Raw genomic sequence first — 22,921 nt, 5'->3', positions numbered from 1 at the left:
AGCGTTCCAGAGCCTGGCTCGAGCGCCGTGCACAGTGACAGGCCGTTCCCAGAGAACAAAGTCGTCTTTAACATCAAGGCTGAAAATCTGATGGGAAGGAGCAGGAGGCTTCTCGGGCACCAGCTCAGGTGTCCACGCTGCTGGCAAGGCACAAGCGACGCTGGAGCTGGGAGGTCTAAAGGCACTTTCAAAGTAAATTCACACGAGACAGAACGAGGTCTTCAGTTTTGAAAAACAGGGACAGCAAGACAGTTGTCCAGGCTAGAGCGAGCCGGCTCAGCAAAACACGCAAGAGGACTGTAAAAGCTCAGGCCTGGGTGTCTCAGAGGGGGCGAGCTGATCGAGCACCGCTGCTGCCGTAAGGTGGTCATCCCCCTCCCACCCTCCTCTTGCCGCTCCCTGTGTGCCGGCTCGGCTCCTGTCACGCTCCCCGGGGAGCCGATTCAACCCACTCACCTCGCGGAAGGGAAACTACGGAAGGGAAACTACTTCAGCAGGAGGAGAGCGAGCTCTCAGCCACGCCGACGGGGTGACCTGGCTCAGGGAAGCATCTTCTGAGACGCAGCAGAACCAGAAGGGAGAGGACAAGGCTGGAGATGGGAAACATCCCCGCGCTGGCAGCCCTCAGAGAAGCTGCTGACTGCGAAATTTGTTAGCCTGCTGTGAAAACACAGCTTCAGAGAAGCTGCCAGGGAGGGTCCGCGCTCTGTATTTGCACTTTATTCCCTAACTGCAAGGAGCAGGAAGAGCTGGGGGCTGTCACCGCCACACATAATAAGGACAGCTCTGCGTTACGGCTGACGGCTGCTTTTGGCACTTACACGTCATGTCCCCGACAGCGCTACGCTGTATTGGAAATGAATGCTGTATAATTTGCAACATATTTTAAGCTTAAGGCTAAAAATCAATTACGTTTCTGAGAACGAGCTAAACAAAGGCAGAAGAGACCGGTCTCCAGAGATCCCTGCTGTTCAGAGATACCTGTTCACAGGCAGGCTACAAATCATCCTTCAGCAACACTCCCAGAAGTGCCAAAGTCACCACACCAACCTACCAAACAAAAAGAAGACATCTGAGAACCGACTATAAACTTGCAGGCAAGCATCAAAATCCCCCCCAAAGGAACAGAATGGCATGGAATCATTAAGGTTGGAAAGGCTCTCTAAGATCATCAGCCCAACATCAACCCAACACCCCCATGCCCACCAAACCATGGCCCCAAGTGCCACCTCTGCCCGTTTTTTGAACCCCTCCAGGGCTGAGGACTCCCCCGCCTCTCTGGGCAGCCTCTTCCAATGTTCAACCACTCTTTCCCTAATTAGGGAAGAAATTTTCCCTAATATCCAAGCAGGGACAGGCCCCCTTCTGAAAAGGCTGCTAGCAGAATCACAGAATCGTTGTGGTTGGCAAAGACCCTTACGATCATCCAGTCCAACCCTTAACCCAACACGGCCAAGCCCACCACTAAACCATGTCCCCACGCGCCGCGTCTACACGGCTTTTAAATATCCCCAGGGATGGGGACCCAACCACTTCCCCGGGCAGCCTGCTCCAGGGCTTGACAACCCTTTTGGTGAAGAAAAAGAGGTGCAAGCTAAACCGTTTCCTCTCTCGCCAGGGTTAAACCCCCGCAAGGTCTCCCTGGAGCATTTTAGGGGCACAGCCCTGGGTAGCAGCCGCCTCTGCTCCCTTGCAGGGAACGTAGCTCGGAGGAGATCCTAACGAGCAGCCAAAGCCACGGATTAACGTCAAGGACACGCAGAGTCTGTGTTTCTTTTTGGAGTGCTTTTCTTCTCTCTTTTTTTTTTTTTGGTGTTCCTGTAACAAAGATCCTGACAATTCTGCTCTGCCAGAATAAAAACTTGTTTGGTGGCACCTGAAGACCGTTTAGGGTTTGCACATCCCTTTGGCTAATCCACTCCTACTGAGCAGAGCGAACTGAACAAAATTAAAAAAAACCCAAACAGTGGGTGCTTGGGGCAGCGGGGGAGGCAGCGTGCACACAGGCAGGGTCGAGGCCATGGACCGCAGAGCTAGCACGAGCCAATATCACAAACACCGGCTCAAGTGAGAGCAAGGTCTTGCGGGCAGATCCTCCCACTGCTCCTGCAGGCAGGCGAAACCGCGGCAACGTGCAACTCGCAGCAAGCCTCAGCTTCTCACCCGTCACACCACCAGCAGCTCCGACCACAGGTGCCCACAGTCAATCCTCCCAGCTTATAAACGTAACAAAAAATAATCCCCTGGCAGGTTTTGCCATCACAGCCAAGGAAAATTGTAGCTTGCCTTTTAACAACGTTTTCGGAACTAACGCCTGGTAAATTAAGCAGATTTGCCGACTGTACGGCTGATGAACAGAAATTAAAGGTTTTAAGAGTCTGCAATTAAGAGACCAGAATTTAGGAAATCTCCTTTTTAAACATATCTATCCAAGGCAAATAAACAGCTCTCCAACGCTAGCAAGTGAAATATTTTCTAAGCAGAAGCTAGTTCTCGTCATTCTCGCCCCAAAGCCGTAAGTCCATTTTCAAATACGACGGCATTATATGGCTAGCATTAGCGTACCGTGCGCCCGCCACCTCCGCTGGCGACCCAGTGGTTAGGAGACAACTGGATGGAAGATTTTCACATTCAATTTCTGCTCGTTCCCAGTGTTTTTCTTTCGAAAGTATTTTACTTTCTGAAATGTCAGATATTACACTGAGCACCCTGATGACAGACCCAGCTCAGAGTTGTCGTACGAGCACTCCTTCCTCAGAGCCTGCGTGTCGCTCAATTTTCTTCTCCAAAGTTGCCCACCCATGAAGCGGCGAGCACCTTTCCAAAGCTAAGAGCAAAAGCTGTGTAGAGCAATGGCCAAGGAAGGACTCGAGATGCTCCTGGGACGTTCTTACTTCGTAATTTACCTCTGCTCTCCCCGAGTTCCCGAGCAGTTTCGACACAATGTAAAATTCTAAACTGCACACAGCTCACGAAATCATTGAGTCACTCTGAAAAGCTGTCTGAACTGCTGAAGCTTCTAACACCGCAAGGTAGCAGTTTTCAACCCATTTACTTCTGGCGTTACGCAAAGGCCCTGTAAAGAAGGAATAGAAGAAAACCCAGCTGCAGGAGGCCGTGGCTCACTACGCGGGGTTCACAGCTCCATCAGAAAGCATTAGGGTGCTGCAAATCAAAAAGGCCCGAGGCACAGACATTAGACGTACTTCCTTGCAGGGCCCCAGAGGAGAAAAGGGCCTGAACAGACCAAAATTCTGTTAAACTCTGCACTGGGAAAGTGATGCCCTTGTAAGGAGCATTCGTTTTTTCCAAAGAGAGAAAACAGGTAAATGTATTCCTGGCTGAGTCCGGCATGCCTGACATCTTTTAGAATGGAATAGAATCACTAAGGTTGGAAAGGCCCTCTAAGACCGTCAGTCCAACTTGTGTCAACCCAACACCCCCATGCCCACTAAACCATGTCCCCAGTGCCACCTCTGCCCGTTTTTGAACCCCTCCAGGGCTGGGGACTCCCCCACCTCTCTGGGCAGCCTGTTCCAACGCTTGGCCACCCTTTCCGTGAAGAAATTTCTCCCAATATCCAACCTAAACCTCCCCTGGCGCAGCTTGAGCCCATCTCCTCTCGTCCCATCGCTGTTCCTTGGGAGCAGAGCCCGACCCCCCTCCCTGCCCCCTCCTGCCAGGAGCTGCAGAGCGATCAGGTCTCCCCTCAGCCTCCTCTTCTCCAGGCTGAACACCCCCAGCTCCCTCAGCCGCTGCTCCCAGCCCTGTGCTCCAGACCCTGCCCCAGCTCCGCTGCCCTTCCCTGGACACGCTCCAGCCCCTCCGGGTCCTTCTTGGAGCGAGGGGCCCAAAACTGGACACAGCATTCCAGGTGCGGCCTCCCCAGCGCCGAGCACGGGGGGACGATCCCTGCCCTGCTCCCGCTGGCCACACTACCCCTGACACAAGCCAGGATGCTGTTGGCCACCTTGGCCACCTGGGCACACTGCTGGCTCATGTTCAGCCGCTGTTGACCAACACCCCCAGGTCCTTTCCGGCCAGGCAGCTTCCAGCCACTCCTCCCCAAGCCTGCAGCGTTGCATGGGGTTGTTGTGCCCCAAGTGCAGGACCCGGCACTTGCCCTTGTTGAACCTCATCCAGTTGGCCTCGGCCCATCGGTCCAGCCTGTCCAGATCCCTCTGCAGGGCCATCCCACCCTCCAGCAGACCAACACCCCTTCCCAACTTGGTGTCATCTGCAAACTTACTGAGGGCGTGCTCAATCATAGAATCATGGAATGGTTTGGGTGGGCAGGGCCCTTCAGAGCCCACCCAGCCCAGCCCCTGCAGTGCCAGGGACAGCTTTAACCAGCCCAGGGTGCTCCGAGCCCCGTCCAGCCTGGCCTGGGATGTTCCCAGGGATGGGGCCTCCACCGCCTCTCTGGGCAACCTGTGCCGGTGCTTGACCACCCTCAGTGTAAAAAACTTCTTTCTAATGTCTAGTCTAAATCTATTCTTCTTTAGTTTAAATCCATTATTCCTTGTCCTGTCACAACAGGCCTTGCTAAAAAGATTCTCCCCATCTTTCCTGTAGGCCCCCTTTAAGTACTGGAAGGTCGCACTCAGGCCTCCCCGCAGCCCCCTCCTCTCCAGGCTGAGCACCCCCAGCCCCCCCAGCCTGGCCCCGCAGCAGAGGGGCTCCGGCCCTCGGGGCATTTCTGTGGCCTCCCCTGGCCCCGCTCCAGCAGCTCCGTGTCCTGTGCTGAGGGCCCCGAGCTGGGCGCAGGGCTGCAGGGGGGTCTGCCCAGAGCGGGGCAGAGGGGCAGAATCCCCTCCCTCGCCCCGCTGCCCACGCTGCTGGGGATGCAGCCCAGGACGGGGTTGGCTTTCTGGGCTGCCAGCGCACATTGCCGGCTCGTGTCCAGCTTCTCACCCCCAGCACCCCAAGTCCTTCTCCGCAGGGCTGCTCTCCATCCCTGTGTCCCCCAGCCTGTGCTGATACCGGGGGTTGCCCCGTCCCAGGTGCAGGACCTTGCCCTTGGCCTTGTTGATCCCCTCATCCAGATCATTGACAAAGATGTTAACCAAGACTGGCCCCAAAACCGAGCGCTGGGGAACACGGCTTGTGACCAGCCACCAACTGGATTTAACTCTGTTCACCACTACTCTTTGGGCTCTTTCCCTCTGTGAAACCTCTTCGGGACCCTTCCCCGAAAAGGGAATCCACTCAAGTCTCTGCTCCGTCTCCAACGTTCCCGGCTCCATTTGTGCCAGGTAACTCCCTCCACACGCAGCCCAGAAGCATGCAGGGCTCCTGCGTGGCAGGAACGACACGAGCTCCTGTCCTTCTGCTAAGACGCCGTTGCCTTTGCACAGTGAAGACCCCAAAGGCAGAAGGCCAAGCAAGAAAGGAAACTGGGAATCTGACTTTACCAAGACGTTGCTACAAAACCAACAGGCTATCCCTGCCCGGAGCAGCAGCGAGGCCAAAAAAGGGACGTATTGCACAGCAACAGAAATGTGGTTCAGGATTAATCCCCCCCGCCAACCTCCTCAGCTTCTCCTGTTACCACCTGTGGTGGGTTGACCCAGGCTGGATGCCAGGTGCCCACCAAAGCCGCTCTATCACCCCCCTTCTCAACTGGACAGGGGAGAGAAAATAGAACAACAAAGTTTGTGGGTCGAGATAAGGACAGGGAGATCACTCAGCAATTACCGTCACGGGCAAAACAGACTTGACTTGGGGAAAATCAGTTTAATTTATCACCAATCAAAACCGAGGAGGGTAATGAGAAATAAAACCAAGTCTTCAAACACCTTCCCCCCACCCCTCCCTTCTTCCCAGGCTCAGCTTCACTCCCAATTTTCTCTCCCTCCTCCCCTCCAAGCAGCGCAGGGGGACGGGGAATGGGGGTTCAGGTCAGTACGTCACACATTGTCCCTGCCGCTCCTTCCTCCTCAGGGGAGGACTCCTCACACTCCTCCCCTGCTCCAGCACGAGTCCTTCCAATGGGAGACAGTCCTCCACGAACTGCTCCAGCGTGGGTCCTTCCCACGGGATGCAGCTCTTCACGAACTGCTCCAGCGTGGGTCCTTCCCATGGGATGCAGCCTTTCACGAAGTGCTCCAGCGTGGATCCTTCCCACGGGATGCAGCTCTTCACGAACTGCTCCAGTGTGGCTCCTTCCCACGGGATGCAGCTCTTCACGAACTGCTCCGGCATGGGTCCTTCCCATGGGATGCAGCTCTTCACGAACTGCTCCAGCGTGGGTCCCCCGCGGGGTCCCAATTCCCAATTCCTGCCAGCAAACCTGCTCCAGCCTGGGCTCCTCTCCCCACGGGGCCACAGCCCCTGCCAGGAGCCTGCTCCAGCGTGGGCTTCCCATGGGATCACAGCCTCCTCCGGGCACATCCCCCTGCTCCGGCGCGGGCTCTCCCTGGGTGCAGGGGGATCCCTGCTCCCCATGGGCCCCCATGGGTGCAGGGCACAGCTGCCTCGCCATGGGCTGCACCGGGGGCTGCGGGGGGAATCTCTGCTCCGCGCCTGGAGCCCCTCCTGCCCTGCCCTGCCCTGGGGGGCTGCAGTCCTTCCTCTCACACATTCCCACTCCTCTCTCCAGCTGCTGTTGCGCAGCGTTCTCTCCCCTTCTTAAATACGTTACCCCAGAGGTGCTGCCACCGTCGCTGATGGGCTCGGCCTCGGCCAGCGGCGGGTCCGTCCCGGAGCCGGCTGGCGTTGGCTCTGTCGGCCGTGGGGGAAGCTTCCAGCAGCTTCTCACAGAAGCCACCCCTGTAGCCCCCCAGCTCCCAAACCCTCGCCACGCAAACCCAATACACTTCCAGTGCTCTTTTTTTAGGCTGTGCTACCTGCAGAAAGCACGGGACATTCCAGTGCAGAGCACCGGGTCCAGCTTGACCTGGGTTGCAATGAGACAGCGATGGATCCCAGTATCCACAGATACTTTCTTACGGACTTCTAGTATTGCACACACTTGGATACTGAATAAAAGCCTGAAGAATCGGGTGGGGTGGGCGCCGAACCAGCTCTCAGACAGACAGACAGACGCACAACGCACTGGCAGTCAGTCCTGGCTTAAGCAAGCGTCCTACTGCTTACGCGGCCGCGTGGCAAAGCAGAGCCGAGAGCCGACGCCAAGGAAAACAACCCCCAGTACCAGCCAAAACGCCTGCGTGGTTTCGGGGACCGATTGTTCTGAAAAGCAAAGCAGAAGGAAAAAAGGCCTCGCTTCCGCAGAGCGATTTCTGGGCTGGATCAGCCGCCGGGCCTGGCCCACGCCGTGGGTTTGTAAGCAGCTGTGGAAGCACGACGGCGAAGGCGGCGTCAGGGTGGGAACAAGCAGCTGTCGACGGAGGCAACCCAAGCCGGACGGCTGCTGAACAGCAACACTGCGGCCCGAGGCACTCCTGCGGAATTCCTGAGCAGGTCACTGGAGGAACTTTCTACTACATTTCTACTCCAGACACCGGTAAAGCTTCTACCCATCATCCAAACCAATTACTAAATACACAGACCTAGCATAGCCAGGACAATAACGAGGCACTTTTTGGTAACAAGCCTGGGGCGTGACCCAGGGCGAAGGCGGCTGCTGCGCCTGAAGTACCAGGGATCCGCACGTCAGTGTCTCAAGAGAAACGCGAGCGTGAATTTTTTCCATCAGTTTTTGTGCCTGCACCTTCTGAAACAGAAGCGAGACTATGCCTTTATATTTGTTTTTTTAAACCTACTGTCTACGAGAGAAGCGTCGCTACTAATACCCGCTCTAGAAACGCAAATTGGCACAGAAGTTGCTTTCCTGTTAACAAACAAGCAGCGCTCCAGCTCTCTGCGCCGCGTCTCATCGCAAAAGCAGAGGCGTCGCCTAACTCCCTGTATGCACGGGACCCTCCTTGCTGATCCCGCGTGGTCAGGCATCCCCGAGTCCCAGGAGCCGGGAGCACGGGAGCTCAGCCTGGGCGAATCTTCCCCAGCACCTCTGGGGCCGCTCACCTCACCGTGATTCCCGGCGCCAGTCCAGCAGCACCCCAAGCCCCTGCTCACGCGACTAAAGAAAAACAGCTAAAAAAATAAAAAATTTAGCCAGATATTTTGCAGGTCTACACGAGATTCCTCTTTCCCTTCGGTTTACACACAGAGCTCTGATTTTGCTTTTTCTCCACAGCAAGGGGCACCCACACTGGTGCCACAGAGGCACAGGGGCACCTGGGCACCCACACTGGGGGCTGTGAGGCACCCAGGCCAGCAGCACCGGGGCACTGGGGCACCCACAGTGGGGGCACGGGGGCACCGGGGCACCCACAGTGGGGGCACGGGGGCACCCACACCAGCAGCACCCATACTGGCAGCATGGGGACACCCACACCAGGGGCACCGGGGCACCCATGCCAGTGGCACCCACGCTGCGGGCATGCACACCAGTGGCACCAGGGCACACACAGCAGCAGCATGGGGGCAAGGGGACACCCACACCAGTGGCACCCACACTGGGGGCACAGGGGCACCCACACCAGCAGCATGGGGACACCCACACCCGTGGCATAGGGGCACGGCGGCACCCACACCAGGGGCACGGGGGTATGGGGACACCCATGTGGACAGCACGGGGGCACAGGGGCACCCACGCCGGTGGCACCCACACTGAGGGCACCAGGGCACCCACGCCGGGGTCCGGGGGCACAGGGGCACCCACACCATGGGCACGGGAGCACCCATGCTGGGAGCACCCACGCCGGGGGCATGGGGACACCCATGTGGACAGCACAGGGGCACAGGGGCACCCACGCCGGTGGCACCCACACCAGGGACACCTACGCCGGGGGCAAGAGAGCACCCACACCGGGGGCACCCACGCCGGCAGCACAGGGACATGGCAGCACCCACACCAGGGGTACCGGGGCACCCACACCGGGGGCACCCACACCGGCGGCACGGGGGGATGGTGGCACCCACACCGAGGGCATGGGGGCACCCACACCGCGGGCACCCACGCCGGCAGCACAGGGACATGGCAGCACCCACACCGGGGCACCCATTCCTCCTGCTCCCACCCCGGCAGCGGCTGGGGGCTGGCACGGATTCGCCCCCGCGTACCGATCACTCCCAGGCTCCGGGAGGACCGGCGGGCCGGGCCGGGCTGGGCCGGGGCGGGACCGCGGAGCCGCCCGCGGCTGTGGGCACCCGGGGGGGCACCGGGCCTCGCCCCCCGCCCGCTCAAACGGCGCTTCCCGGCCCCCTCCCCCGCGCTCGGAGCCGGAGCGGGGTGCGCGGCCGCTCCGCCCTTACGTATGTCCGGGGGGGCGAGCTGCCGCCGGGGCCTTCCTCCGGGCCCTCCTCCTCCTCCTCCTCGGTGCTGTCGCTGCCCGAGTCCTCCAGCCCCGAGTAGACGCTCTCCTCGCTGTCCGTCAGCTCCTCGCTCTCCTCGGCGGGGCACGGCTGGAAGGGAACGGAGTGTGGGGGGGGAAGCGTCAGGGCCGCTCACCGAGGGCCCGCACCGGCACCGGGCCCCCGCGCTGCCAGGGCCCCACCGGCACCGGGCCCGGCACCGGGAGCAGGCCCAGGCCCAGGCCCAGGCCCAGGCCCCGGCCCGCCGCCCCCCTCCTCAGCGCCCGTAACCATGGCAACGCGCGCGCGCGCCCCCCGACCTGCGCCATGGCTGCCGTCCTGCCGCTCCGCGTGCAGCAGCAGCCCCCGCGCACCACGTGTGTGCGCGCGCGGGTCAGAGGTCACGGCACCGCCCACCTCCCCACCCCCGATCGCTGCCGCCGCTTTTCCGCCGGCCCCGGCCCCTCCCCCACAGCAGCGCCCACTCGCCGCCCCCCGCGGGAGGGGAAGGGGCGGGGGGGAGGGGCGGCCGCGCTCCCGGAGGGGGGAATAATTGGGGAGGGGTCAAAGGGGAGAGGTGACTCGGCGGGCTGCGCATGCGCGTAAAGACGCACGGCGGTGGCAGCGGGGATGCGCATGCGCATAGGGACGCACCGGGCGGGAGTGAGTGGTCTGCGCATGCGCATAAAGACGCACGGGGTGGTGGCGGGGATGCGCATGCGCATAGAGGTACCGGGCGGGTGTGAGGGGGGCGCGCATGCGCATAGAGGCGCACGGCGGTGGCGGCGCCATGCGCATGCGCACAGGCGGGCTGTTGCAGATCAGCGCATGCGTACAGCGGGATCCCCGCCGAGGGGGCGGGCTCGTTGCGGAGACGCATGCGCCGACGGCGGCGGGGAAGGGGGCGTGTCCCCGGCGCGCGGAGGAGGGGGCGGTCCCGCGCATGCGCGCAGCGGCGCCGCGCGGGGGGCTTGTCTCGGAGGCGTCCCAAGATGGCGGCGGCCATGCTGGGCCCCGGGGCTTGCGGTGCGCAGGCAGCGGCCCGGCCCGGCGGCGGCGGCCGCCGGCGGCACTAAGCCCTTCGCCGCCCGCCGGCCTCGGCCCGCCACAAACCCCCCCGCCTGGCGGCGGTTTCCTGGGGGGGGAGCGCCGAGGCGCTGCGGCCTGCCCCGGGGCCTGCAAGCGGGCCCTGAGGGCGCAGCGGCCACCGCTGCCGCCATGGAAGGGTCTGGCGCGGCGGCGGTGGGCGCCGGCCCCGGCGGGAGTAACGTGCCCGCTTTTCTCACCAAGCTGTGGACCCTGGTGGAGGATCCCGACACGGACTCGCTCATCTGCTGGAGCCCGGTGAGTCCCGGTGAGGGGACGACGAGGCCGAGGCCCCGGGGCCCAGGCGTGTCCGCGGCCTCCCCCGGGCTCCGGAGCGACTTTCCCAGCCGCGGGCCTGGGCCTCGCTCTTTAACCGGTGTGTCACAACATCGGAGCGGGTTCCTGTGACTCTCCAGGCCTCGTAGTCGCTCTTGCCCGCTCCTAATTAGAGGTGCTGCCTCTTTCCCCGCTCATTATCCCGCCCGTGCACCTCATTACCCCGGCGCTGCAATACCTCAGGGGGAAATGAGCTAGCCGATGTACTCGAGGGGGAAAAAAAAAAAAGAAAAACCCAAACCAGCGTCCAGCTCCTCTAACTGTTTCCATGCTAGGGGATGCTGTACAGCGTTTAGCCATATCACCGTCGCCGCTGCGGTACAGTCTGTGCTGTTTTCCTGGTGTATTTCTACGGCACCGGCCTGATTTGTGGTTTCAGCAGTCAGGCAAACCCCCCTTTTCCATCTTTTTGAGCCGCTTGGGGAAGCTGCAGTTTGGTCTAAAAGATGGTAGGATCCGGAGCCAAATGCCGCAAGCTGTTTTTCGCAGGCAGTTACAGCTGCGCTGTTTATCTGAAATCAAAGGGAAGAAGTTTGCTGTTTGGCTCTTAACCTGGCAGACCAAACAGTTAAGGTAGAAATAAGTTCTTGTGAATATTCGGTTACTCTGTCTCCTGTATTGCCCTGTCACCTGGCTTCGACCGCAGATCAGGTGTTTGCTCCCAAAGCTATTGAGGGAAGAGAAATGCTGTAATATTGGTAAGAGTTGGACAGAGGTTTGACTTCAGACAGGCATGAGGAGCTAAGATGAGTGGAACTGCTGTTCAAGATAAGGCAATGTGAGAGATAAGGACCAAAATAAAAGCATAAACGCTCTGGGAATGTTTTTTTTTTGGTAAGCCTTGATCGTAGCTGCTCTCCACCAACTCGAACTGTTTGCTTATCTGACTCAACGTGGCAGTAATGAGATGAAAGACCTGCGCTGTCTGCTTGCTGCAGATATTGCATTGCTCTGAACTTTGCAAGTCATCGCCTCTGAACAATCGCCTTGTCCCATTGCTAGAGCAAAGATTTAACGCCTTGTGTTTCACGAGTTTGTATTCCTTTGTGTGTTGCTGAAACGCCATGAGAAATTGCGTTTAGGGGCAGGGGGTGAATGGCATTACCCCGCTCCCCATGTGTTTGGGAACTGCAGTGCAGAGGCCAGGGCAGCTGCGAGAGGTGGCTTGGGGATGCTGTGAAAACTTTGGGCCTCTGAGTGCAGCCAGATTCGCTGCCTGGATGGTGTTTAAGTTAAGCTGTGCCACTGGGAGCGCGGAGTAATATCCGTGGAATTAACGTCGATATGCAAGTCAGCATGCTTCTGCAAATAGGTATATATACTTGGCTTATGTTGACAGGTAAAGCAAGTTGCCTACATCTTTACATTTCTCCTTGCCCAAAAGATTTTTGCAAGCGTCCTGAGTGGAGAAGGAAAGAGGTGGTGGTGTTGCGGCTGGCCAGAGGAGTTCCTGACCGCTCGCTTCCGTCCCTTTGGCAGTTTGCTGCCTGCTCTTCTTTGGGGTTGTGGCTCATTGGGACCTTTTTGGCTTGTAACGTGGCTGCCCAAAGCTGTCCTTGCCCACCTGGGGGGCAAGCGAGCTGCTGCTGGTAGGTGAGAGTGAAAAGGTGGGAAAGAGAGATTTGTGCGCTGGTTTTGCCTCTAATGAAGCAGTGTGCTGGGCGAGGTGGCTTTGCAGTAGCTGCCCAGGTGCGTGTTCTTGGCCTGTGCTAAACGTGCAGTCTCCTGCTTTCTTCACCGAGGGATAAACTACCTTTATTTCCTGCCTGTTTGCTGTGGGGTAGCAGTGGGCGTGGAGAGCGGTGCGATAGTTTCGACAGTCAGAGCGCTGAGGCTCAGCCTGGATCGAAACTTTATTCCAAAGCAGCTTTACCAGTCTGATGAATAGATATTTTTGTTTTAACTCTTTTAGACTGTTGGTAGGTGGAACCTACCTCTTCTAGGTCTTGACAAGAGCTAAGGAAGCGTGGTCTGGATGGATACAGTTCTTAAAATTTATTGTCAAGTCTTAGATCCTGATGATCTTCACTTCACAAGCAGGGTTCTGCTTGTGTGGAGTGACCGCGTCGGGCATCTGAGCTCCTTGTTATTCCTGGTGTTGAAAGTAAATGTTCCGTCAGTCGATGGAATCTGTGAAAACCTGTGGAAAGATTGGGCCTTCCCCTAAGTAGTGCTCTCGCTTCTTTTTTTTTTTTTTTTTTTGTTAATACAGACTGTGATACAGAAACAAAGTGGTTGATTATCCTCAAGGTTACTCAGGTAATCAGTAGTTGATTATTCTCAGCTTACTGTGTTTAATTCCTTTCTTTCGATTTCCTTTAATAATAGGTGGAAGAAATAAGCTGTAGGGATTCAGGAATATGGATCTCTAAGTGCTTGCAGTGAGGAAAGGGATCTTTTATGTGTGTTCGAGGAGAAATCATCTCAGTAGAAAGCAGGAAAATAAACATAAGGGGGAGATGAAGCAGAATACGCTTTTTTAAATATAAAACTTCTAATTTGACTTCTTTTGAAGGTAAAGTCTTCAAATTGTATTTGTGATTCCTTGACACGCTTGGTTTTTTCTAACTTTCTCATCTTGGAAAGTTCTCTCATCCCTCCCGCTAACGTTAATGATTCAAACCTGCCCCCGGGCGTAGTCACGGCAAGGCTGCAAGGCAGGATGGCTTTTAGGCGTTTATCGCGTCCTCAACATCAGACGCTGTGGCAGCCGGGTTTCTGCTCTGCCTCGTCCATAAATCGCGCACTGTTTTCTCGAGGGTAACGTTGCCGCTTTCCGTTCGGAGACTCTCAGATTTGCTGATCGCAGAGGCCAGGAAGCGTTGTGGGGAAGTACCGTGGTCTGCTCGCGCTGCTCGCGCTGCTCCTGCGCTCTCACCAAAGCCTCTGCTCTCGGCCTCGGGGCAGCCTGCTGAGCTGGATTTTCCAAAGGGCACGCAGATAGAAATGCCTTTTCCTCGTCGTTTCAAATCAGTCAGTGTTTCTCTCGTATAAAGATGAGATGGAACCCAGCTGAACTGCTGGGCAGCGAGTTTAAAAGGCAGATATCTCGTAACGCCGCTCGCAGATTGTGTAATCGCTCCCCACAATGATGGTGCGCAGGCCAAAACTGTAGAAGAATTTGAAAGGAGTTCAAGAAGGATGGATTGTTTTCTTATAAAGCACAGCGTCTGGATGTAATTTCTGCCCTCAGAAGTACCAAAACTGCTGTTTGCTGGTATAAGTTTGTTAGGGAAAGTGGATATTGTTTTGCTTGGACTTTTCCCAAGCATGTGAGATGGCATCTGGTTTCTCCGGACCTCAGTTTGACATGGGACAGCAGGTCTTGTTAGCCCTGCAGCAGATTTCTCCATTGAAACAACCAAGTTGAAGTGTATTTAGGATACAAATAGTACAACTAATTGAAGACTAGTTTATTTTTGACGTTATTTGCTACATTTACCTCCCTCTCCAAGGCATGCACTCGCCTCGACTAGGAGTTAGCTGCTGCCAAAGAGTGCAGACCTGCCCCTGCCACCGGCTTTGCATCTCTGCTAGCGATCGTGGGGCCTCGGTGATGTGGTTCAGCTTTCTGTCCTCCACAGATTGGGTCTCCCACCACCACCCCGGATATTTTTTCCGTTGAACTGGTGAGTTTTAGCAATACATGCTGCTGCCATGTGACTGCTGGAGGTAATGGGAAAGCGTACCTGGGGTTGGTAGGAAGAGGGGGACAACCTCTGCTGGTAGCAGCCACCTGCCTAAATTGAGTTAGTTGGAGGTGGACGGCTTGTGAATCTCTGGAGGCCGGGAGATGCTCTGAGGAAGCAGCACTACATTTGCTCTGTTCCGAGAGAAGCTACTGCTTAGGCATCTTCTGTTGGCTGCTGTCACGCGTAGACCTCTCTTCTGGCTTGGTAGCCAGCTCTTGGGTTAATGTTGAACCTTCCCCTCCTGCTTCCCTTGTGCGAGCTGTAGCGCCTGTCCTGGTCTTGGTGAAGTCAGCTTGTGAAGAGCTCAGAGCAGTGCCAGAGCCAGGAGGGCAGGGGAAGGAAGCTGGGTCCGCTCCGGTGACGGGGTCTTGGCTACATCTTTGGCTCATCTGCGTGACACCTCACGCTGTCTGCTGGTGATTGTTTAGCCTGGAGAAGAGGAGGCTGAGGGGAGACCTTATCGCTCTCTACAACTACTGGAAAGGAGGTTGTAGTGAGGTGGGGGTTGGTCTCTTCTCCCAAGTAGATAATGATAGGACAAGAGGAAATGGCCTCAAATTGCGTCAGGGGAGGTTTAGGTTGGATATTGGGAGAAATTTCTTCATGGAAAGAGTGGTCAAGCGTTGGAGCAGGCTGCCCAGAGAGGTGGGGGAGTCCCCATCCCTGGAGGTATTAAAAAAATGTGCAGAGGTGGCACTTTGGGCCATGGTTTAGTGGGCATGGGGGTGTTGGGTTGATGGTTGGACTGATGATCTTAAAGGTCCTTTCCAATCTTAATGATTCCCAGTTTTTACTTTTGTTAAAAACTAATCCAGTCACCAAACCAGGAAACATGAAATTAATTATGACTCTCCCCTGAACTGGTTTCTTTACGGAAAGGGTGGCCAAGCATTGGAACAGGCTGCCCAGAGAGGTGGGGGAGTCCCCAGCCCTGAAGGGGTTCAAAAAATGGGCAGAGGTGGCACTTGGGGACATGGTTTAGTGGGCATGGGGGTGTTGGGTCGATGGTTGGGCTGATGATCTTAGAGGGCCTTTCCAACCTTAGTGATTCCTAGTTTTACCTTCATTAAAAAACTAATCCATCCACCAAGCCAGGAAATATGAAATTAATTCTTCCTCTCCCCTGAACTGGTTTAGTGGTGGACTTGGTAGTGTTGGGTTGATGGTTGGGCTGGGTGATCTTCAAGGTCTTTTCCAACCTCAACGATTTGATGATTCTATGATCTGCTGCTCTCCTCTTCCCTCGTGGCAGCCCTGAGTCTCATCTGGATCCAGAGGGAGCTACACCAGGGAGCTCAACCGGCAGAAAAACGGTTTTGCTTTTACTTCCGTGGACCGACATGCTGTGGGCTTGGGTGAGCACTCGGGCCAGCAAAGTGGCTCAGGGCCACTCCCCGGCGTCAGCAGGGTGCTGGATTGGCATGCCTGCATGTGAAACTGTGGCTTACAGTGAAGGGCTGCGAGACAGCCGCGTTCATCTTGCAGCGGTTAGATACGGTGGGTCTGGTGGTAGTTTTGGCCGCTCCGAAGTTAAATCACCTCAACGAAGAGGCAAATAGATGCCCGCTCAAGAGCGGGCAGGGCCGGGGCCTCCCCTCGCTGGTGGTGAGTCCATAAATCAGCACACGCTGCAGTGTGCAGTGTCACCCCGTGAGAGGTTTGCAGATGCGGGACGGCAGGGGCAAGGTGAGGAGAGATCTGTTCTCTCCCGCTCTGCCCGCATTGTCCTGTCCGCCTCGTGATCGTTGGACCCTCTGCTGAGCCCGCTCCACCTGCTGAAGTGAAAGAGGGGTCCTGGGGGCTGCAAATAGCAAAAAGTAAATGAGGGACGGAGCGAGACCTCCCTTTTCTTGCAGCTGTTAACCTGTTTTTTTGGCTGACCCTGCGTCTTGCGAAGTCGTGCCTTCAGAGCATCCGCAGTCGGGGACACAGGCGTGGGGAAACCAGCTGCTAACACTTCGCTATTCTATCACTCATCTTGAAGGGAGCGCCAGGTTCCCAGCCATCGGCTGGGTTCTCTTCGCTTGGGGAACCGGGACAAGAGAGGTGGGGAGGGAGGGTGTGGGAGAACACAAAGAAGTTCCTGACAGGCAGAGTTAGGAGGAAGCCGTGAAATTTGGTATCCTACCCAGACAGTCGCTCTTGTCCGAGTCTTAAGCCTGAATTTAGAATATGCTGAGCTTAGGCTTGTGGAGCCTGAGCATCAGTCCTTGTATCAGCCTGCAGTCTAAACGAAACCACCCGCTGCCGACAAACCCCATGGACCCCTTTCTGCTGCAGCAGAAGCCCGGATTCCAGTACCGGAAAGTCCACGTGGTGAGGCACGGGGTGCTCCAGCAAGGCCGTGGTTGTCACCGTCCAGACCGATGTAAGCATAGAAGCGACCCTGAGGCTTGCCCTGATCTAGACCTAGAGGGGTGGCTGAACTGTTTGAGAGGGTGGCTCAAATTTGGAAAGCAACCGCACGTGGAACGGCAAGCCCTCCACGCACGCCGATCTTAAGCAAAGTATGAGCGAGGTGGTGTTTCCGTGCGGTCGAGTTTCAGTCTGATGGCTCTGTTAATGCTCTCGGACAGTGGAGGGGAGCAGAGTGCATGAAATAACCTCATCAGCAGCTTGTTTTGCCCGTAAACATGTACACGCTTTCTGCACAGCTTGCCAAATTTGAGGCCAGCTCTCATGAGGTCAGCGCCGAGGTCCTTGCCTGCGCTAGGAAAATTACTCTTTGCTGAAACTGTCTGTCACCAGTTGGGTCCTTCAAGAACAGGATTGCTGGTGGCTTAACTCTTGGTGTGCAGGAGACACCGCTTACCTTCCTGCTGTTCTCAAAACCAGTGTTCTCTCAAGGCAAGGTACTGCTTTGATGAGGTATTGTGTGGAAAATCTGAACATACAGCTGGAAAGGAGGGATGTGCCTCTGCACGTTGCAATACCAGCGAGCTTCTAAAGACTTCTGATTTATGGTCTGTGAAAGTTAACTGAAAATCGAGGATTCAGGAAGAGGAAGGGTTTATAGCTGCCAAGCAGCGAACAGGGGAAATGTGAGGTTTTTATCTTATATTTAATCCCTCACATGCATAGATAATAGCAACTTTCATGGTTTTGGAAGGGGAAGTTGATCTGGTCTAGTAGATAGGGTGAGGGTTTGTTAAATAAGGCGTTGGGCTTTTAATAAAATAAAATTCAACCATTGTTCAGAGCTTTTATGTTTGAATTACTTATTGCAATGCAACTTCAAAATAAAACTTACTCCGGTAAGCATGGCGATCAAAATAAAGTGCGTATTTTTACGGGGCAATGATGGCTGTAATCATGTTGGATTTCTGACTGAATTTAAATTCAAGAATGCGAGCCTTGGAAGGTTGGGGGGGTTTTTATCTCAGTCAAGCTAGAAGGCTCATTAGAATCACAAGGTGAAGGTCCAGTGTTAGGTAGGAGGTTAAAATAAGGGACTTACTAAGAGCTTCAAGAGGTAGCACTTCATGGAAGACCTCTCCTTAGGGCTGAAGAGTGCTGGCAGCCAAAAACCTGCTCTAAATGCTGCTTGGAACTGGCTTTGAGAAGGTAATGAGGTAATCTGCTGATGCTTTGCAAAACTGAATATTCAGAAGCTGTCCTTTGAAACCTAGGCCTTTCGGGTTTCTGCCTCGACCATAACTTTTCCCTGTTGAACTAACTTTGCCAACTTTTTGAATACAGGCGGCATTGCTTGTCCTCTTCCCGAATGGCACGGGAGCTCTTGGACCACTCTGAGGAGCAGTTTTCCAGCACAGCGAGGTTTTTTGGGTAAAGGCTGCGTAGCAGTGATCCTGCACGGTCTTGCTCCGTGCACTTTGTTTCCTTCCTAAGCGGCTGCTCTGCCCTGCCACGCTCCGGCAGCAGCCGGCAGATCTAACCGCGTGCTTCTGCTACGGGATCGCTCGGTTTTGGTTGCAGGATCCTGCCCCGTGCTTGCACTGCCTCTGGTTCTTGTTAGACCCTTTTATGGACCGCCTTAACATGCTAATACCTGATTTTCTTCGTTTTCTGCTGTGTGAGGGTTCAGGCTGCTCGTGGAGCAGCGGGAGCTGCCGCTGGCTGAGGGTCAGTGCAGGTGTGCACGACGGGGAGCTGGCAGCACGTCGTGCCTTAGTTCCTTGTGCCTCGTTGAGCTGTAACCTCTTGGGAGCAGGAGAGACATTCAGGTAAATTGTGCAAACTAGAACGTGCTACGTTCTGTGCGGTGGCGTTGGCTGCGGTGGCTAATCAAAGCAGTGCCATCGGGGTTTGGGTCAGCTTGATGCAGAGCTTGGAAGAAACTTCATGCCGGTAGATGTCAACGGTTTTCCCCGTTTTTCTGCATTTCGTTCATCGAAGAGGAACAACGCTGTCCACTCTGCGCGTGGGCACTTGGTGCTGAGTGCACGGAATGCTAAAATGTTACTTATAACTGGTGATTAACACAAATTACTTCAGTAGTTGATCTGCTGTGGAACTTAAAAATCTAACTCTGTTGCATCCCCTAGTAATTATTCCAATTACCGGATAAATAGTGTACTGCAGGTCCCACTGTACCATTTGGTACATCCTCCTGCCCACTATTCTTGATTACAGAGGCTGAGGAATTTTCTCAGCCTCACTCAATGAAAATTTCTCTTCTGACTCACAAAGGAGTGATTATTCCTTGCCTTTTTCTAGGTTTAGGACTCCCTAGTCTAGCCCAAGAGGATTTCTGTTCTTCTGATACTGCTTCCAACACAGCGTGTTTTCACTTTCAGTTATAAGGACTGGTGAATAGCTAATTTTAAATCCCTTTGTATACACCTAAGTTCCTTCTTTGTCTTTATTTTTTTCCATTAGCAATGTATTTTTCACAGGCTGCATTTTCTCTTACCTTTAATATGTTTTGTAAATAGAAGTGCAGGTATCTTTGCTCAGCTCAAAGCTCTCATCTGCCTGACTCCAGTAACTGCTGCGCAGAAAATGTATTACCCATAGGCAGGTAAGGACTAACACAAGATCCGTAAAGCAAGCGACGAGGCAGCAAAAAAGAAGGGAATCGTGCTGTTTGAAAAGACTTTTGTTACATTTTAGGAGAAGTTACTAGCTGGGCTCCTCAAGGTTCTTGAGGTCTGTCTGCTGTAGGGTTTTTTTAAATTATGTTGGCATAAAAAAGGAGCATCTGTGTGAAGTGAAATGAAAAAAGTAGGAAGGCATCAGTATCAATGAGATAAGAGCCTTATCTTGCAGGGAGACTGGAGTAAGTCCTGGAAAAGCTGCAATTAGGAGTGGTATGACCCTACTCGTATGAAATGCAAAGTCATGCAAGTAAGTGATTTTTGCTGTCTTCTGGGAATTCGTCAGCCATGCCCGCCACTAGTTGTTTCTTTCTTACAAATTTGAGCAGGGTACTTTTCCTGCTTCAAAACCAAACCCACACTTTTATGCTTTTTTTTATGCGTGTGCGTGCGTGAGCTCAGTTACCTGATCTGGTTCACAGCGCGGTCCCCAGAAACCAGCTGGGTTTTGGCAGCACTGCGTTTGAATCGGGAGCAAGCTCCAGGTTGTGGTGCCTGAATACCTTAAGCTGATACTTTGATTTAGTTTAGCAATATGAAGCCACGGTCTGAAAGTTACGTGTCCTTGGCCCAGCAAAGCAACGGCTGGAAAGAGATAAAGCCTGAACGAGTGGGATCGTGTGAGTATGAACTTCCCGTAACAAAAAAATTGTAAGTGAAAAATAAGGAGGGTCCTGGGTCTGTGCTCTAGAAGGCCTTGCGGCACCAAAAAAGAAGTTTCAAGATGGAGTTGGAATAAACGTGTGACTGCTGCAATCCCCTGCGATAGCTTGGGGCTGAACCTGGTCACCCACAAGGTCTCTCCTCCTCCTGCGCTGCATGGATAAGCAAGACGCTGATTTATTACCTCCCGCTCTGCTAGCTCGTCCGTTGCAGGATTTCTCATTCTTGCCTTCTCGGGAAGATTGTGTGTAGCTGGAGCCGGTGACGCTCTGCCACGCTTGAGCAGAATGGGGCCGGCAAGCTGAAGAAACGGTGTTACAGTGAACCACAAAAACAATTGATCTGTGATCGATCCCTTCATGTAGTTGCTAGAAAAAGGCGTAGTGTTGATCAGCAGCTTTGACCTTGGTTCTGCCGGTGCTGTGCATGCGACAGAGGGATTTTCTGGTGGAACGTGCTTTTAACCATCTGCCGGAAAACCTCCTTCCTGCTCTGCTGATGTCTGAACTCTTGGCAAACTGGAAGTTTGCTTGCGTTAAGTCCCCTTGTATATGAGAGCGGCAGCACCTTACTGATTTGTTTGGATTTTTTCTTCTAAGCTAAAGCTCGTCTCTTCCACGCCATTCTGCGCACGCAAGAGGAACGTGGTCAGACCCCGGGTGGTGACGGGTGTCTAACAGTGGTGTAGGTGAGCTTTATGGAAAGTCAATCTTCAAGAAGTCAAGTTGCAAATCCGCATGCTGGAAATGGTGACTTGTTTGGATTTTTGGACTGGAGCAGATTCTCATCGCGCTGAAGCTGGAAGTAGCACAGTGATGGAAGGTAGCTCGTGCAGAATCGACGCCAGCACGTGCTCTTTCTGTACAGTGGCAGGGAAGGAGAATTCCTTTCCTAGAATTACATGACTTGTTTCCCAAATGTGGCATGAAGAGTCTGTAAACTGTTTCCTGCAGAGGCAAGCGTGGAGGGCCGGGTTTGTCGCATGCAGTCTGGGTTCCTGAAATTCGGTGATTGTAACAGCGTGGTTTCTGGAACAGCCGAGCCAGTGTAATGATCAGCCCCTTCTCGTCCTGTCTCCAGCGCTTATTGGATGGGCTAGGAACCGGTTCGGCTCCTTACAGCTCCCTTCCCACTTGAGATACTCTGTGCTTCTGATTCTGTGAGCTGCTTGGCCTCACAGGAAACCGCTGTAAGGTTTTGCTTGCTGAATTAGGTCTTGGAGAAGAAAGCGAGAGGAGTCTGTGGAGCATCGTGGTCTGTGCGAGGTGATGAGAGCGTACAGCTGAGCTCAAGGGGATGGGGAGGGAGGACAAATTTTTGGTTACAGCACGCTGATGCAGAGGTTCTGCTCATCCTGCCTTATCCCATCCTGAAACTAAATATGATGGTGTGCATCGACCCCAGCTAACGCATTAACTGGCTGTGCCAGCCATCGCAAGTCCCTCGGATCCGGGACCGCCGGTTCCTTCATTGGAACGACCCGCTTCTGCCGCCACGGTTGGTAGCGACTTTACACACTGGATTTTTGTATTTCTAGCCAAAAGTACGTTAAGTATTAGCAAGGATAGGTGTCGCTGTGTGGCCTTGCCTCGCAAGGGGCTGTAACAGTCTGCAGGCACCGTCACCCGAGGCAGCGTACCGACGAGTGGTGCGGAAGGTCACACGAAGGCTGGCTTTCACTGCGGCCACCGTCAGTGCTTCGGTAGCCCCGGTGCAGGTGCACTTGGACGCAGTTCGGCTCCTGATTAGTTCTTAGGAAATTGTAAATGTGCTAAACCTGGCAGTTCTTACCATGTGGGGGGATACTTCTAATTGTGTCACTTTGGTTCTTGCGACTTCCCGACCATCTTCAGCCCAGCCAGGTGCAAATGCTTCTCAGTCCAACGCTGCGTACGGCAGCCGTGCTGCGGTGGGCAGGGGGGGCTCCCCCTTTTAGTGGTGTGCAAAGGGCATCTTCTAAACAGTCCGTCAGGTGCTGATAGAAGAAAGGTTTATTTTTTGTGTGTTAAAAGATGCGTCTTTCAACACTCGTATCTACTGGAAAATGAGGCCAGTTCATTTTGCTGTAAGTCAGCATGTCAGCACTTCTGCTCGAAGCGGTGTTGGTACCTACCCTCGTACCCACACGGGGTCGGGGGGCTGCAGATGTAACTGTGCTGGGGAACTGCTCCCAGTTAAAAGTAACTAGCCAAAAAACTTAGATCAGATCTAAGTGGAATAAGATCCACTTAGTGGAATAACTTAGGCAAGAAGGAACTTCTGGTGGTCTCTAGTCCCAGCTCCGGCTCGGAGCAGGATCTGCTCTGGAGTCAGACCGAGTTGCTCTGATCCTGACCCAAACTTGCTCCTCTGTATCCCGGCACCTTGTAGGCGAGGTCCCCGCTTGTGCCTGCCTTGCGACTGCGCTCTGCTCCTGACTCTCCTTCCCTTGCAGAGCTGCTGGTCCTTGCTGCTCCCCGACACCCCGAAGCGGTCTCTTCCCCGGGCCGAACAAGCCCTCCCCTTGCCGCCTGCAGCCCCATCGCCACCCTGGTGACCCCCCGCTGAATTTGCTCCACTTTATCCTTGTCTTTGCGGTATTGGGGCCCCAGACTCTACACGCTGTCCAGGCATTACTTCGCGGGCACTGCGGGGAGGGGATAATCCCTTCCCAGGATCCACTGGCTGCGCTCCTGCCCTGCCCAGGTTGTTGATGTGGGCAGCCCAGGGTGCTGTTGGCCCCTTCCCTCTTGCAGGGGCACGCTGCCGGCACGCTCAGCTCTGCCT

The 22,921-nt window shown here is 55.0% G+C and overlaps 2 protein-coding genes across 6 annotated transcripts in view; one reads left to right on the top strand and one right to left on the bottom strand.

The window, feature by feature from the left end:
- BOP1 (BOP1 ribosomal biogenesis factor) overlaps nt 1-10,201 on the bottom strand; it is an 80,439-nt gene extending 70,238 nt beyond the window's left edge. Inside the window, exons 1-2 of the mRNA XM_075705097.1 lie at nt 10,055-10,201; nt 9,283-9,432 (exon numbers count right to left, since the gene is read on the bottom strand). Of these exons, the coding sequence (XP_075561212.1) occupies nt 9,283-9,432; nt 10,055-10,201 (297 nt within the window). The remainder of the gene's footprint in view (nt 1-9,282; nt 9,433-10,054) is intronic.
- A 338-nt stretch (nt 10,202-10,539) lies between these two features.
- HSF1 (heat shock transcription factor 1) overlaps nt 10,540-22,921 on the top strand; it is a 75,756-nt gene continuing 63,374 nt past the window's right edge. For 2 of the 5 annotated variants that reach the window (XM_075705592.1, XM_075705590.1), the window contains exon 1: nt 10,540-10,665. In XM_075705592.1, the coding sequence (XP_075561707.1) occupies nt 10,540-10,665 (126 nt within the window). Of the gene's footprint in view, nt 10,666-19,718; nt 19,743-19,785; nt 21,653-22,921 lie in introns of those variants that run through there. The other 3 variants (XM_075705593.1, XM_075705591.1, XM_075705594.1) reach the window with 2 other exon arrangements.

Source organism: Pelecanus crispus, chromosome 2 (genome assembly GCF_030463565.1).
Source record: "Pelecanus crispus isolate bPelCri1 chromosome 2, bPelCri1.pri, whole genome shotgun sequence".
Taxonomy (NCBI): domain Eukaryota; kingdom Metazoa; phylum Chordata; class Aves; order Pelecaniformes; family Pelecanidae; genus Pelecanus; species Pelecanus crispus.
This window is presented reverse-complemented; position numbering and strand designations above follow the sequence as displayed.